Source organism: Brassica napus (assembly GCF_020379485.1).
Source record: "Brassica napus cultivar Da-Ae chromosome A5 unlocalized genomic scaffold, Da-Ae chrA05_Random_12, whole genome shotgun sequence".
NCBI classification, from domain to species: domain Eukaryota; kingdom Viridiplantae; phylum Streptophyta; class Magnoliopsida; order Brassicales; family Brassicaceae; genus Brassica; species Brassica napus.
Genome location: NW_026014006.1, coordinates 14,489 through 30,072, shown reverse-complemented (window position 1 = coordinate 30,072; position 15,584 = coordinate 14,489). Strand labels below are relative to the sequence as shown.

The window sequence follows — 15,584 nt, the reverse complement described above, 5'->3', positions numbered from 1 at the left end:
CTATTTTTATTATGTTTATTGCTTACTGCTTTCTTTCCTAACTTAGTCTGAAATTCAAATCTATTGTGTGAAACATAGAGTTTATGTGGATTCGATCCCTAAATACTTCAATGACACTCTTATATGAGAGAATTGCTGTTAGGTAATTTGAGCATATCAAGCATGTTATACTCCATGTGGATGTCATAGCCTTAATCTCGCTCTTTGTGATATGGCTTCTTCATCTACAAAATCAGTGTAATCTTTGGGATTGTTCAACGTACCTATTGTCTATTATCATCTTCAACTAGAACTTTCGGATTATTGAAACAAGATTTGAACAATTCCAAAGTTGTGATATGTTTATTTAATTAAGCTGAAATCAACTAGTGATGATGAGCTGATGAAAATCTTGTGTTAGACTTGGAGATTTTCGTAGGCATGGTGAACATTCAGATGTAAATATGGAAGATCTATGTTCTGAGCTTAAAATTCTAAGAATGGTACTACCAGCAGAAGTTAAAAGCGCTTATGAAGTATTGAAATCTTTGAAAACAATGTAGAATTTTTACCTGGATTCTTCATGGATTGCTTAACGAATATTGTTTACAAACCGGGGTTATGTTGCCACTGCGGAAATATTTTTTCCATATTGAAATTGAAAGAAAATTATCTACGATCTACCATGTCACAAGAGAGGTTTAATGGGTTATCAATGATATCTATTGAAAGTTTGATAAACTTGGCTACGAAAAGATTATAAACATATTTTCTGGAAGAAAAGCTACAAGATCTGTTTTTCAGAAATAAAATTGTATTGATATATTATAGTTTTTTTCATTTCTAATTTTAAATAATATGTTAAATTTTATTTTATTATAAGAAGGCCACATTTTCTAATGCTTTAAGCCATTAAAATATCGGGGACGGCACAGCTTTGATCAACCACTACTCCATTTCGTCTGACATAACTACTGATTAGTGACTAGTATGGCGGTAGAGGAGGCAGTCCAGGTAGGCTAGGGAGGCCCGGGAGGGGAGGGAGGGGAGGGAGGTCTGGTAGGCGAGGGAGTCCCGGGAGGGGAGGGAGGCCTGGGATGTTAGGGAATTTTGGAATGTTAGGAAGTCCCGGAAGGTTTGGTAGTTTCGGGATGATGGGAAGCCATGGAAACAGTCCGGTGGGAGATGGAGATGAGTTAGGGGCCTGTGATAGAAGTGCAAGCCCAACCAACCTTGTAGTCTCCGATGAAGGGCCTTTGAGAAGGTGGCGGGCATCCGCTTGTTCTGATTGCTTATGCCACCATATCTTTGGTAATCCAACGGTTGAGATTGGAAGAGAGACAAGCAAAAGCAGGGATACAAGGAGTGTTGTGGTCAAAACGAAGCCCTTCATGACTACGGCAACAACGAAAGACTAGGGAGTGTAAATGAATTAACTTGTCCACGGATACAATTTTGTGAGACCGGACCAATTTATATAGGTGTTTTCACCTATTATATTTCTTCTGTTATTTTACACTAATCTTTTGATAATGTTAGGGATAAGGATTCTATAGATTTTTTTTCGAGCAACTGTTATATCTTTTGATAGTTATTTATTATTTTTTACCTCCTCACGTTGCTTACATTTTACTAAAAATCTGGTCACAGAAACAATGTGATATTTGAAAATACCAAGTTTCAAAAAATGACCTCGATATTGAGTTGTTCATGTAAGCTATTAGAATCTTCTAGATGTGCCTTTGTGTTTAGCTACAACGTACATATATGCGTTACTGCCTTTACAAGAACACACTACAAAGAGGGAAATTTGTGAAATATGACTCAAAACTTGATTTGAAATGCAAACTTATACCCAAACTTGAATCAAATGCAAAATTAACATAAAAAAACCTTGTGAAAGTACATCCATTCCCTTGTGATCAAACAAAAAAAAACAGAACTCATTTTTACGAATATAGCTCCGATAAGGCGTTTGAGTCTTCTGAGATACTGGAAATCGTCTGGTGTATCTAAAAAATAATTTATAAATTGTTTAAAAAATATTTTGACAAGTGAAAAATTAAAATCATGTAATTATAAACAGTTTTAAGTGATGTAAATTAAGATATAATAAAATTGAATAGTTTTTAACATAGATGAGTGAAAGTAGTTAATCATGATATTCTTTGGTTTAGGGTTTGGCAACATATATTGTAGTATTGTATGTATTCTTAGGGTTAGATTTTAGAAAGCTTAAATGTTTTTTTGAAAAATTAATTTTTGTACCTATATGTGTTTATTTATGTGTATAGTAAACACTTTTTAAGTTTAATTTATTTTATGAAGTATTTAGTTAGTTAATTTATTTTTGAGGTTATGTTTAGGGTTTAAACGACTAATATGTAAGTCGTCTAGGAATTCTTCTATTTTAGTTTCCCGCTAAAAATATTTCAGGTCTACTGCAGTTGATTCAAGGGTTTTTTTTTATTCTAAGATAAGCGCACATCAAAAAAAATCAAAGGGTAACAAAGGGAATCAAAATGCAGAGGGCTAGGAATTCATTCACATATTTTTGGCAGTATCTGAAGTCATGAAAAGGCTGAGTGATTGGTTACTCTAAGTGAAATCAGTGTCTACAGGATTGAGAAGTTACCTTTTAGGCATCCGGAGCCAAGGTTAGGTGAACTTGATTCCAGGTGGAGTATCTGATGAAAAGATTCAAGTGAAGCAGGTTAATACTTAAAAATGTTATTAAATCCAAAGGAACGAGTTAAGAGTATTCGTTTCAGGTTCTGTAAGGTTACATAACGACACGAGAAGACTGAGAGAAGATCGATTTTTTTTTCAAAAGAATTTGACATCAGAGGAAATCAAAAATTAAAGTGTTTTGGTTTTGGGAAAGTTTGACGTCTAATGGGAAGCTAAGATTGGCCTGGGAAAATTCTTGGATTTCATGCCCGGCCTAAAAATATGAATATCAAAAACTATGATTTCATGTGTTTTATTTTCAATATTTTAGTTTATGTTTAGTTGAAATATCTTTTTATTATCAAAATTTATTATTATGTTTATGACATTTTCAAGTACTATGAAATTTTAAATGTCAAATATAGAGTTTAAAATATTTATTTAATTTATTAATTGTTGTTTTTGGTTATTTTGTAAAACTTTAGATGAATATTAGTCATTTTGGCTAAATTTTGATAGAATTTAGGTATTTCGGATCTTTTGTTTTGTACCGTAAATACCTGAAATTAACTCGGATTCACTTTGGATTAAAAATTCACTTATTATTATTTTAGGAGCATTATTATAAACTAACCTTCACTTCATGTGTTATTAACAAATTGCTTTTTTTTTCGTAGCAACACCATATTTATTCTCACACCCTATAATTAAAAGCCCTCTTCGTACTAGAATAATTACATATACTACCATTGTTCATTAAATTGTAGCTTAACATAATATACTATATGCTTTTTAGTTAGATAACGAAACCAGTTTGATTATTAGAGAATGAAACATGTTATCTAATATTAAAAGTTTCTATACCAACCTTTCTATTTCAATATTGCCATACTAATATGCGCCATAACTTTGTATATCAACCTCACATATATAAACTATTCCCTATCAACATCAAAAGTTTAATTATTAGAGAACGAAACCGGCTATCTAAGTATATAATTGTGTTGAAAAATCTCGAATGAGTATGGCGATTTTCAAAAAAATTATCTTTTAATTATGTGATACTAATATTTAGAATACTCTTAATTGTATAGCTATGGTGTATATGAATTAGCGGTCAGCCATATTCCACCCACAATTTTCCTAGGCATGCTATCAAATTGTTTTGGAATAACCGTCTTAGTATGTTTTGTTATAATTTTGTTTAATTGTTTTTTAGTTATTTTTGGGTTCACCAACCCCTAGGGTGAACATGTAGGTTCACCAACAACCAATAGTATTTTTATTTATTTCATATTCAGTATCTTTTAAAAAAAAGAACAAAATATTGCAATTTATATTATATTTTTAAAATAAAAAAATAAAAATAAATAAAAAATTGTACTAGTTGCAAAAACATAGAATTTGTTTAATATTTTTAACGTCGTCAGGAAAACCCAAAACCCCAAATCTTAAACCCTAAACCCTTGGGTAAACCATAACCCCTTGGATAAATTCTATACCCTAAATCAAAAACACTAAACCCTTAATCCTAACCCTTAAACCCTTGGATAAATCCTAAACCCTAGGGTTTATGTTTTATCCAAGGATTTAGTGTTTAGTGTTTAGTATTCAGGGATTTTTAGTGTTTTGCCGATAACGTTAAAAATATTTTAAAAAACTATCTTTTTATAGGAACTACGTATTTTTTATTTATTTTTATCAAAGGGTTTAGGGGTTAGGATTAAGGGTTTAGGGTTTTTAAGATTTAGAGTTTAGTATTTTTAATTTAGGGTTTAAGATTTATCCAAGGATTTAGGGTTTAAGATTTTGGGTTTATGATTTAGTGTTTTGCTGACGGTTTAAAACTTTGTTTTGTTATAATTACTATTTTTATTTATTTTAAAAATATAATATAACTATACAATATTTTATTTTATTTTTAAAAGATATTTAATAAGAATAACAAATTCCTATTTATTGGTGAACCAAAGTATAACTCTTGGTTTTTAGAGTCAATATTTTTACAATATGATTTCGTTATAATTTTTATTATTGAATTATTGATTGATTGATTTTTGGAATCAATTCACAATCTTGGTTTCCTTATATTCCAGAACATGAATAGAACGTTTAACACAAGGCATATCTAAAATTTTGGAAAGAATTTTTGAATCAATTCATAATCTTTATTTATGGATTTTTTAAAACCATCAAGTTATTTTTGTCAATCAGGGTCGTATAAAAACAAATTTAGTTTATGTATCCGAATTTGATATGCGTTGATTTATTAGCATTTGAGTGTTAAGGAAAGTTTTAGCTATGCATTGGAGCGCAAGCTATGGAATATTAATTAGTGAATATCCTACTATATAAAAGGGACTAAATTCAAAGCTTTTAGGACTATCCACCTCAGCCAAAATATTCTCATCCAAAAAGAATTAAAAATAAATGTCATTTAGAAGATAATTAACTAACATACAACTTTTGATATTTCTAGAAATTTCAAATTTGTAACTACTAATTTATTAATAGAATCATATATCTATATTGAATTATGTTCTATTTTTAATCGTTAGACTTCAAGGGTAAATTAATAATCAAATTTGTAACTACTAATTTATTAATAGAATCATATATCTATATTGAATTATGTTCTATTTTTAATCGTTAGACGTCAAGGGTAAATAAATTATTAATTTATAATATATATAGTTTATAACTTTATATTGTAGTTATAAATAAAAAGAAAATAACCGGGGAAGGTGAAGAAGCTCATGTAAAATTATGTAATTAAAATGGTAAAATGGTGAGTATGATGACGTGAATCTAAGAAAATTTGTTATACAAATTAAGGTGATTTCTTCGTCCACTATAATGATTTAAAATAAAATATATATTCACATAAATAAGTCAATATTTGTTGTTTTTTTTGTAAGATGTTAAGATTATCATTTTTTGAAAGGTTACACTGTTGTTTTTAAACAACTTATTACAGCAAGGAAACAAAAACAACCAACAACAACTCAAGGTAAAAAAAAACCTTAAGGAAGTTTTATACAAGAAAGATAAAAAGAAGTAGAGAAGAGGAGAAAGAAGAACTTGCCGGGTAAGAGAGGAGACGGCCACGCATCATACGGTCGAGAGAGGCAAGGATGACTAATGAAGGTGAGGAGACAGCTGTGAACACACGAGCATTACGCTCTTTCCACAGTTGGTAGATGGATGACCGAAAGTAGAGCTTGATGACTGGAGTAGCATGCGTATCTGCGTTGACGCGAGGTTGATTGATCCAGTCTATATAAAAGGGACTAAATTCAAGGCTTTTGGGACTATCCACCTCAGCCAAAATATTCTCATCCAAAAAGAATTAGAAATAAATGTCATTTAGAAGATAATTAACTAACATACAACTTTTGATATTTCTAAAAATTTCAAATTTGTAACTACTAATTTATTAATAGAATCATATATCTATATTGAATTATGTTCTATTTTTAATCGTTAGACTTCAAGGGTAAATAAATTATTAATTTATAATATATATAGTTTATAACTTTATACTGTAGTTATAATTAAAGAGAAAATAACCGGGGAGGGTGAAGAAGCTCATGTAAAATTATGTAATTAAAATGGTAAAATGGTGAGTATGATGACGTGAATCTAAGAAAATTTGTTATACAAATTATGGTGCTTTTTTCGTCCACTATAATGATTTAAAATAAAATATATATTCACATAAATAAGTCAATATTTGTTGTTTTTTTGTAAGATGTTAAGATTATCATTTTTTGAAAGGTTACACTGTTGTTTTTAAACAACTTATTACAGCAAAGAAACAAAAACAACCAACAACAACTCAAGGTAAAAAAAGTCTTAAGGAAGTTTTATACAAGAAAGATAAAAAGAAGTAGAGAAGAGGAGAAAGAAGAACTTGCCGGGTAAGAGAGGAGACGGTCACCCATCATACGGTCGAGAGAGGCAAGGATGACTGATGAAGGTGAGGAGACAGCTGTGAACACACGAACATTACGCTCTTTCCACAGCAGGTAGATGGCTGACTGAAAGTAGAGCTTGATGACTGGAGTAGCATGTGTATCTGCGTTGACGCGAGGTTGATTGATCCAGGCTGCAACAGAGTGTAGATCAGTCGGAGGAGAAATCCAAACTTCAGCAGCAAAAGGCTCCCATATCAAGCGAGTGAAAGAGCACTCAAAGAAGAGATGATGGTGAGTCTCTCTTTCCAGATTACAAAGGACGCATGTTCCTGAGACATTTAACCCCCAACGCCTCAAGCGATCCTTGGTTGGCAGTCTTCTCCGCAAAGCCAGCCATGATATAAACGTATTACGTAGAATATGTTCCTTGAACCAAATAGTCTTGTGCCAATATTTGTTGTTGATAGTGTTTATATTCTTTTCTGACATTAGTATCTATATTTTTTAGTAAACTGATCCAAAGAGATTAATTTGTGGAGCTAACCAAACAAGGATTATAGTGTTTACTTTGGAAAAAGTAATAGGTTGAATGATAGATGGCGTGCGTGTTTTTTCACATGGAAATCTGCACATATATTAAAATCGTAAGATTTGAATCATAGAGAAAATATAGTGTATATGACTGAAGTTGGTTCATTCTGAAACTAAAGATGGCTAAAATTCTTCTTTGTCAAAATGCATAGATGTGAATTTTATATGAATAGAGTTCCATTGCTTATAACAGTGTAATAAACTCCATGTGTAAAGGAGAAAAAATGTTATATAAGTGAAAACAAATTTTTTTTTTCTTGTGCCTATAGGCTCTTCGCAATTTGAAGAAGAAAGAACATATTGTGTGAAAATCTTTGGCTCGGTCAAATTTTATCCAGTTGTTTATAAAACTGTTGTTATCTGATTCATGTAATTTTTCAGTGTTGATTTAAAAGCCCAAAAAACCCATCTATACTGACTTTTTGATATATTTTTTCAGTGATTTGAATTTAAAAAGAGATAAAACTTTCGATAAATTATGTAAACTCAGAACAAGTATTTAGCTTTAAAAAGTATTTACATGTTTCAAACTTAAAATATATACATATATAATGTTTAAAATTATGCATATAAAACCTGTGTAAAAATGTGCCTGAATATGTTTCTCTTCTTTAATGTGTTAATCGTACTATATATAACATTATTTTAAAATTTCAAAAACTTTATGTCACATACAAAAAACCATCAATAAAAAATATAAATCTCCATCTACAACAAGAAAAATGAAAAATTATAAACATATAAATTTAAATTAAGAAAAACTAACATTGGAAAAACAAGAAGTTAATGTAAAAAAAAAAACGACAAATAATATTATAAATAAAATAAATTTATAAGACACAATCCGCGCGAAGCGCAGAAAAAATCTCTAGTTGTATATAATTATGGCTATTTGCTTTCATCAAATTAATCCTAGACCCGTATTATTACGTATATGTTTTGTTTATCTTTACTTCTTAATTAATTTTATATAAGTTTTTGCTTACTCTTATTGATTCATTTCGACAAACTATACTTCAATTAAACAAAACAAATAGCACAAGTTTTTTATAAAAAAAAAAAATTAAAGCTTACTTTATATAGACACACACAATTTCGTTGAATTCCTTATTATACAACATGTAAAATTTGTCTATGACTTTTACCTTTCTAATACCTATAGATAATGTTTTCTACAAATATTTGTAATATTTGTAGGAAAAAATATTTCCTATAATATTCAACACAATTTCGTTGAATACCAATAAATATTGTAATATTTTTTCAAAGTTATAATCTTTTTAAGTCTCCTCACCCCGCGTAGACCGCAAATTATCACCTAGTTATAGATAATTTATATGTATTTTAATTATAGATCTGAACTGATCCGATCTGAGAGGAACCGACCCAAATTCGTATCAAAAACTTCCAAATACTTAACTGGATTCAAATGTCTAGATCCGAAGAATCCATATCCTAAAAAAACCGTATCGAACCCAGGCCTAAGATAATCTCTTAAGTTTTTTGAAAGTCTTTTGAAAAAGAATATATGCTTTTTTTTTCTAGAGAAATACCTTAAGATAGCACTAAAAAGTTTATGTCACAAATATAGCCTCTAAGAATCAAAATGACCAAAATGTTTCATTAAAAAGGTAAATTTACACTTATACCTTAGGGTTAACTAATCTAAACCTTAAGGTTTAGAGTTAAGGGTTGGAGATTTGAGATTCAGATTTAAAATTTTATAAAATAATAAATAAATATTAAAAATTTGAAAATAAAAATTTTAAAAATATTTTCAAAAAGTATTTTCTAATTACAAAAAGGAAATTTGAAAAAAAAAATAAAAAAAATCGGAAAAGATTTTTAAAAAATAATTTTTATAAAAAAGTTAGAATCTGAAAACATATAACCTAAAACTATTTTTTTTTAATTTTTTAATTTTTTTAATATATCTAGGATATTAAGATCTTTTTACCTATTAAGTAAAATATTTTGATCATTTTACTTCTTGTGGTCAATTTTTGCGATCAAAATGTCTATGAGAATTGCCCTTTCTTCTGTCATCTCTTTCTTATTTTCTCTTTCTTTATTTTTACCAGAGATTCTCACAGCGCATAGCGCGGTTTATTTATTTTAAAATTTTATCATTTTATGTATATATGAGTTATTACATTTTATATTATATTATATTTTGTCGTACAAAAAAAAAGAAATTATATTATATTTTAAATTTTTTTTATAATTAATTTGAAAATTTGGTGTTATTTTTGCCGGTAGTTTATATCATCTTAACTGAAAAGATCTAAACTATCTCATAGATAAATAAATTAGAAGAAAACAATTCTCAGACTCAAATGATGCACTTACACTTGTGTTATAGATTAAGTTTTTAATGTGAAATCAATTTTTTGAATTCTATTTTTTTTATGTCGGTATAAATAGTTTAATTTGTTTGTTTTAAATTATCTAATTTCATTATGTTATATTTGTTTATCATCCGATTATTTTATATTATGTTTTTGTTAGACTATGTAGGTGTATATATTTTAAGTTTATCATTTTTTTATATTGAAATATTTGATTTTAGTTATTTTTTGTCAAATATTTTTTAATCGATAATCTATTTTAACTATTATATTTTTGGCTTTGTGTTTATGTGATTAATGAAAACATAACCGTATTAATTTTTATGCGGTCTGCCATTTTGTCGATCATTTTATAAATTAAAAAATAGAAGCGAAAGTAATATGTTTCATTAGTGTTTTATATTTGATTTATTTGGAAATCTCTGTATTTCCTCCTCATGTGGTTCTATATATATAAATTGTAAATGTTTTAACTATACTAATTTGTATAAATTTTATTTAATATGTTCTATATATGTTGACTTTATGATCGTGCAAGTCGGTTGGTTTAGATATTCGAATGAATACAATATTCTTAGATTTTACTTGATATCATGAATAAAAAAAATTTCTTTTATAGTGATGATATTAGATTTGTGTGATCGTGCAGATGAATCATTTTTTTTTTTGCGGTAAGATCTTTCTTACATTTCTTTAAGTGTTCACCCTTTTTTTTTGGAGTTTTCATTTGTTGATGTTCTTTCGATAATCGTTGCACTATAACATTGGTCTTAGGTAACTGAAAATCAGATAGATTTATAAATATATAAGAGTCAGAAACTTATGGACATAGATGATATTATATAAGTGGTGTCCATTACGTACTTTATTATAATACCAAAATAGCAGTGTAACATAAGTTAAATGCTAAGCATTAGACATACTAATTTATTTTGCTATTACTTTGTTAGGACCCGTCCATTATCATTTAACATAATAATTCCCTATTATCATGAACATTAGTACATTACTTTGTTCATGTCCATATTTGGATTCATTCAACGTATTCCTCATTAATTAATTTGACAATGAATGTTTTTCCATTCAGAATATCCAACTCTCCGTCTCCTAGATTACCAAAAAAAAAGAACTCTCCGTCTCCCATATTAGACAATGAAAACCGTAAATTTACCTCAAATTCTATAAATTAGAGATGGTTGAGAGTAGGATTAATCTAAACAGATTCTCTCAGTTTATCTTCTATCTCAAACCAAACACCCGTCCATTATCATTTAACATAATAATTTTCCATTATTAACAAAAATCTGATAAATTTCAGGAAAATAAACTAACATATTTGTTTCTCTATTCTTTCAGCAATAAGTGGCTGCTAAGAGTGTGAAAAGAAAACATGAATTTCAGTCATATTTTTTTTACTGATTTGTGTTCAAAATTTTTTTCCAATGACTTTCATTATTACTTTTAGTGACAATGAGTAAATGAGAATTTAACCTCTTCTGCAAGTAACCTACCATACCAGAAAATAATTTTTATGCAATCAAGAAAATCTGCAGACTGATGTTCAAAAAAACAAAAACAAAATCTGCAGAAATATCTTATGTCTCAGTGGCACATTCTTTTCTATCATTTAAGTATGGAAAATTATCAATCAAAGTTGAGACTTCTCGGTTTTAAAAAAGTGGAGACTCTTCACAATGTGGTCAACCCAAGTTTTAAACAAAGAGCGTGTGGTTATTCTCTCTCTTTTGCTCACTGGATCACCTGCAAAACAAGGTAAATAGGCATGTTATAAAAATAGAATAGAACATTTTCTTAACAATCTCAAGCTTCATTTCGTTTGGCTCTAAATCTTCTCTTACAACTGTTGTTGTTTCTCTGTTGCTGGACATCTCCATAACCCATCTAAACAATGCTTTTCAAATCATTTACTAGGATCCGTGTGTTTAAAAATCAAAACAGAAAGCACAAAAAAGATTTGAGCACGTATGTATGATATTAACTACTAATTACCTTGGGTTAAAAAAATCCATCACTCTACGGAAATTGTGTGTCTGAGACTCTAGGCTTGGCAAAAGAATATTATCATGACAGAAGTCTCTACTCTGAGCAAGCTATTGCGTAAAGAGACTGCATAACACGAATGAGAAGCTAAAGGGCTTGCCATTGATGTTTCTAACCCGAGAAACCAATGTTAAGTCGCCATCTATGGCAAGTGAAACCCTAAGATGGAACTTAAAACTGCATAGGGAAACACACACACACACATACATTAGTATCTGTAAAGAGAAAGAAGATAAAAGGCAAATGATGATGCTTTCTAACCTGTGAGGCCATTGCTTTAAGTCCTCTTCTGATGATTTGAGAAGAAGATCAACAAATGATTTTCCAAAGGACTCGTTTGAGGCAAGGGGAGGTGGGTTCTCATCGATGAGCCAGATTTTGTTCCTTGCAAACCCATGTTGATCCAGTGATCCACAATCTCCAAACTTCAAACACACACACACACACACAACAAACAACTCAATTACAATGTTCAAATCAAACAATGAGAAATCTGAGGATAAAGTTACTTGAAGATAACAAATCTGTATCCCTCTACGCATTGATTTTGGGTTTTTGAAGATAACCTACACAATTTCACATTTTGTTAAAAAATCAGATCTTTATTATTCTTCCTTCTTTGATGGGGTTATGGTCTATACAATTAACATACCTTGTTGCTAGTGAAAAGAAGCTCCTAGCCCTGGTAATTCCTCCACGAAATCACTTGTCCTCCATGTAAGCTAATCTGCAAAATAAAAACCCACAACACATTAACGAAAGGCTCTAATCTGAGAGAGAGAGGTAAGAAGAAGAAGAAAGTTGAAACCTTTGCAGAAGCGCTGTGAGGGTTTCAGAGAAGGACTTGGTCAATGCCATTCCAATCTTTGGTAATCTCACTAGTTGCTTTATCATCTCCACTTTGGTGAGAACATTGTTGCTACAGATGTTTGGTTTCGTTTTACCACTATAAAAGGATTGAAGAACAGAACTTAATGATCTAGACTGGTTGTGATAAATACAGAGAAGAAACGGAGATTGCAGGGAATGGAAACGCCAGACTCTACGTCGAAGAAGATTAGGTTTGGAGAGGTAGGCTTCACACGGGTCATGATTAACTACTTTTAAAATCAAACGAAAGCCCATTTTCTCTTCGGTCTACAAAAACGGTAGTGACATGGCAGTCAAAAACATTTTTATTGGTTGAATTTTGAGAAATTGTACTCCCTATACACAACATATACCCTATTTGCACTCTATACCCTATTTCCCCCCAATTTTTTTCCCCCCATCATCACCATTTTCCCTCAACTCTATGGTATCTCACTTCTTTTTGGATATTGAGCTAATTTACTCTTGAATTTTTTAATCTGACGTGGATGTCTTTAGAGGGCTTGATATCTTACTTTTAGTATTGTAAGATATTTGTAATTTTTTCCTTATTTTTTTGTAGTTACTCTTGCATCCAAAATAATTAATTTAATGAAAAGGAAAGTGTCCCTCTGAAAAAGAAAACCGTGAAGAGTAAAGGAGGCGACGCATCGCACACCTTCATTCTCTCTTTCTCCGCCATGACCAGCTCTTCCGCTCCCTCACGCAAGGTCTCTATCTCGCATGTCTTCGATATCTTCACGGATTTGTTATTCTCTCTTGTATAGAACTTTTGATGACATCTGAAATCGGAGTGGTTGTTGCAATTATGCGTAGGCCTTAAGCAAGATCGCGTGCAATAGGTTGCAGAAAGAGCTTACCGAGTGGCAATTAAATCCTCCCACTGGATTTAGGCACAAAGTTACCGACAATCTTCAAAAGTAAGAATAAAATGAACCCTTGATCTCTCTCTCTGTTTGAACACTTGATCGATTTGTTTTCTGTTGGTGTGATCTTGAAAGATGGATAATCGATGTGACCGGAGCTCCGGGGACGCTCTACGCGAACGAGACTTACCAGCTTCAGGTTGAATTTCCCGTTAATTACCCTATGGAAGCGCCCCAGGCATGTCATCTCGATCCTCTAGGTTTTCTTGTTTTATTTCTGTTTGACATTTGTAATAGCGAATCTGATCGGAACTACTTCCTTTTCTTACATGTTTATGTGTCTTTCTCTTCGATTCTCTTTGGTTGGCTACACTTTGTTACTCAACCTAATTGAATTTATAGTATTTATTTTATTTTGGGTTTAGGTGTCTGTTTGATGGAGTTAGTGTGATTAATTTCATCTGCTGTTGGTTGAGCAGGTTATTTTTGTTCCTCCGGCACCGTCACACCCACATATTTACAGCAACGGACATATTTGTTTGGGTATTTGCTCCATCTCTTTAGCTTATTGTTTTATTTTGTTTTAATTCGCATCTCAAGGGTTAGTTTATCTTGCTTGTGTTACACCAACTTGCATACCTTCTTATTGCTGTTAATGTGCAGTGATGCTATGAATACCTTGTCGAGTTAGTTTTATGATGATATGTAATGAAGAGTTTACCAAGTTTGAAGATAGCTTTGGTGATCACTGATCACCCGAGGTTGGACCAATTGTATGGTTCTGTGATTTAGAAATGTTTCTATTGGATAACGACTCTGTCTGTTGCTCAAAGTTAGGGATATAATTCCTGTTTATGCTTTTGCAAAATCATAATCTTTTTCAAATATCATAGCTTATGCCTCTGAGCTGGTAACACGCAGAGCTCTTGTTAGACTCATGATTTTGTACTTGCTATGGAGTTTGAGTTCATGTATCTCTCCGCTTTGCATCTTAGTTCAGATTTGCTTATCCCTGAGCATGTAAACTGATGATAGTGATTCCTTTGGAGAATTAGTATAAATATCTGTGGGTTGTTTTTGGCAGATATTCTATATGACTCGTGGTCACCTGCAATGACTGTGAGTTCCGTCTGCATCAGCATTCTCTCCATGCTATCAAGTTCACCTGCAAAGGTTCCTGCTTCCTTTTTTATTTCCTAATGTACATAAACTGTGAAGTATGAGCTCAGTCGCAAACGTATATGTTATTGCAGGAACGCCCCGCAGATAATGATCGTTACGTGAAGAATTGTAAGAACGGGAGGTCTCCTAAGGAGACGAGGTGGTGGTTCCATGACGACAAGGCTTGATGCAACGACCAAGAGAAGCCCTTTATTGTAATATGAAGATGACAATGCTCACACATTTGAATGTTTTTTACTTATTGTCTCCATCTTTTTCACTTTTACCTATGGAATGTCATGCTCACACTTCCCAATAACTCAAAGAGGAGAAAAACATTGCCGGAATCTGAAATCCCATATACACTTTTTGATTTTATATTTGTTTGGTATGGAAAGACCTACATAATAGCTGACCTGATCCATAACCATTTAGAAAAGACTCAGCTCGTTAGCTCGTGGACTACCGATCGGCTCGACTCAAAATTGTTTTTAGTCGACGGAACGAGCGACTGCAAGCAGTCGACTTGACGGCTTGACACAATGGCCCGATAGCTCGGCCCAACGAGCAGAAAACCCATTGAGTGGAGGCAAATTAGATTATTGACTGGTCGTCTATATAAGGAGAGCAAGAGGCAGCGAAAAGGGGATCCACAAATCGACCACGCACACTTACTTTCGGCTACAACTAGGGTTTCATTTCTCTCTCTCGTCGACTTGTACTTCCTGGCGGACTACCTTTCGCCGGTTTGCTTTCTACCGCTTATTTTCTTATTTGTAAACAGACTGAACGTATTCTTATCTAATAAACGTATTTGTCTCGACCCACCTACGAGTTCTCGTTTTCTTTTAAAAGTGGGTAAAATTCATGGTCTATCAATATTCCTATCGAATATTCGGTCGACGATTCAACAAGTGTATCGATCGATATTCTTATAGAAACATCGATCGACACTGGTCAATAGATAAACCTAGAAAGGAGAGTCTAATGGTTTGTTATGAAGTGTGGAGATTTACAATATCATGCATACAATTTATTAGGCATCTGTAGGATTATAATCCTTATTACCTGAATAAAAACCCTAAATCTAACTACTATCATCTAAGTACCAAAACTCCTAA

The 15,584-nt window shown here is 31.5% G+C and overlaps 2 protein-coding genes and 1 long non-coding RNA gene across 3 annotated transcripts; 1 reads left to right on the top strand and 2 right to left on the bottom strand.

The window, feature by feature from the left end:
• Window positions 1-964: 964 nt before the first annotated feature.
• On the bottom strand, window positions 965-1,372 carry LOC106408744 (pre-mRNA polyadenylation factor FIP1). The gene has a single exon (XM_013849454.2). It carries the CDS (start codon window positions 1,370-1,372, stop codon window positions 965-967), a length of 408 nt encoding a protein of 135 aa, XP_013704908.1.
• Window positions 1,373-11,018: 9,646 nt separating this feature from the next.
• On the bottom strand, window positions 11,019-12,747 carry LOC125594217. The gene is made up of 3 exons (XR_007329785.1): window positions 11,828-12,747; window positions 11,516-11,743; window positions 11,019-11,266 (listed from the first exon to the last, which is right to left on the bottom strand). It is a non-coding gene; the product is annotated as an uncharacterized LOC125594217 (long non-coding RNA).
• Window positions 12,748-12,982: 235 nt separating this feature from the next.
• On the top strand, window positions 12,983-14,841 carry LOC125594216 (ubiquitin-conjugating enzyme 15-like). Its single transcript, XM_048770509.1, has 6 exons — window positions 12,983-13,146; window positions 13,253-13,356; window positions 13,438-13,540; window positions 13,782-13,845; window positions 14,387-14,475; window positions 14,556-14,841. The coding sequence occupies exons 1-6, from the start codon at window positions 13,117-13,119 to the stop codon at window positions 14,649-14,651; spliced, it is 486 nt and encodes a 161-aa protein (XP_048626466.1). The 5' UTR covers window positions 12,983-13,116; the 3' UTR covers window positions 14,652-14,841.
• Window positions 14,842-15,584: the final 743 nt, after the last annotated feature.

Coding starts and splice junctions, on each gene's coding strand:
- LOC125594216 (XM_048770509.1), top strand. CDS start 13,117: ATGACCAGCTCTTCCGCTCCCTCACGCAAG. Junction 13,147..13,252: donor CTTCCGCTCCCTCACGCAAG/GTCTCTATCTCG, acceptor AATTATGCGTAG/GCCTTAAGCAAGATCGCGTG. Junction 14,476..14,555: donor TATCAAGTTCACCTGCAAAG/GTTCCTGCTTCC, acceptor ATGTTATTGCAG/GAACGCCCCGCAGATAATGA.
- LOC106408744 (XM_013849454.2), bottom strand. CDS start 1,372: ATGAAGGGCTTCGTTTTGACCACAACACTCCTTGTATCCCTGCTTTTG.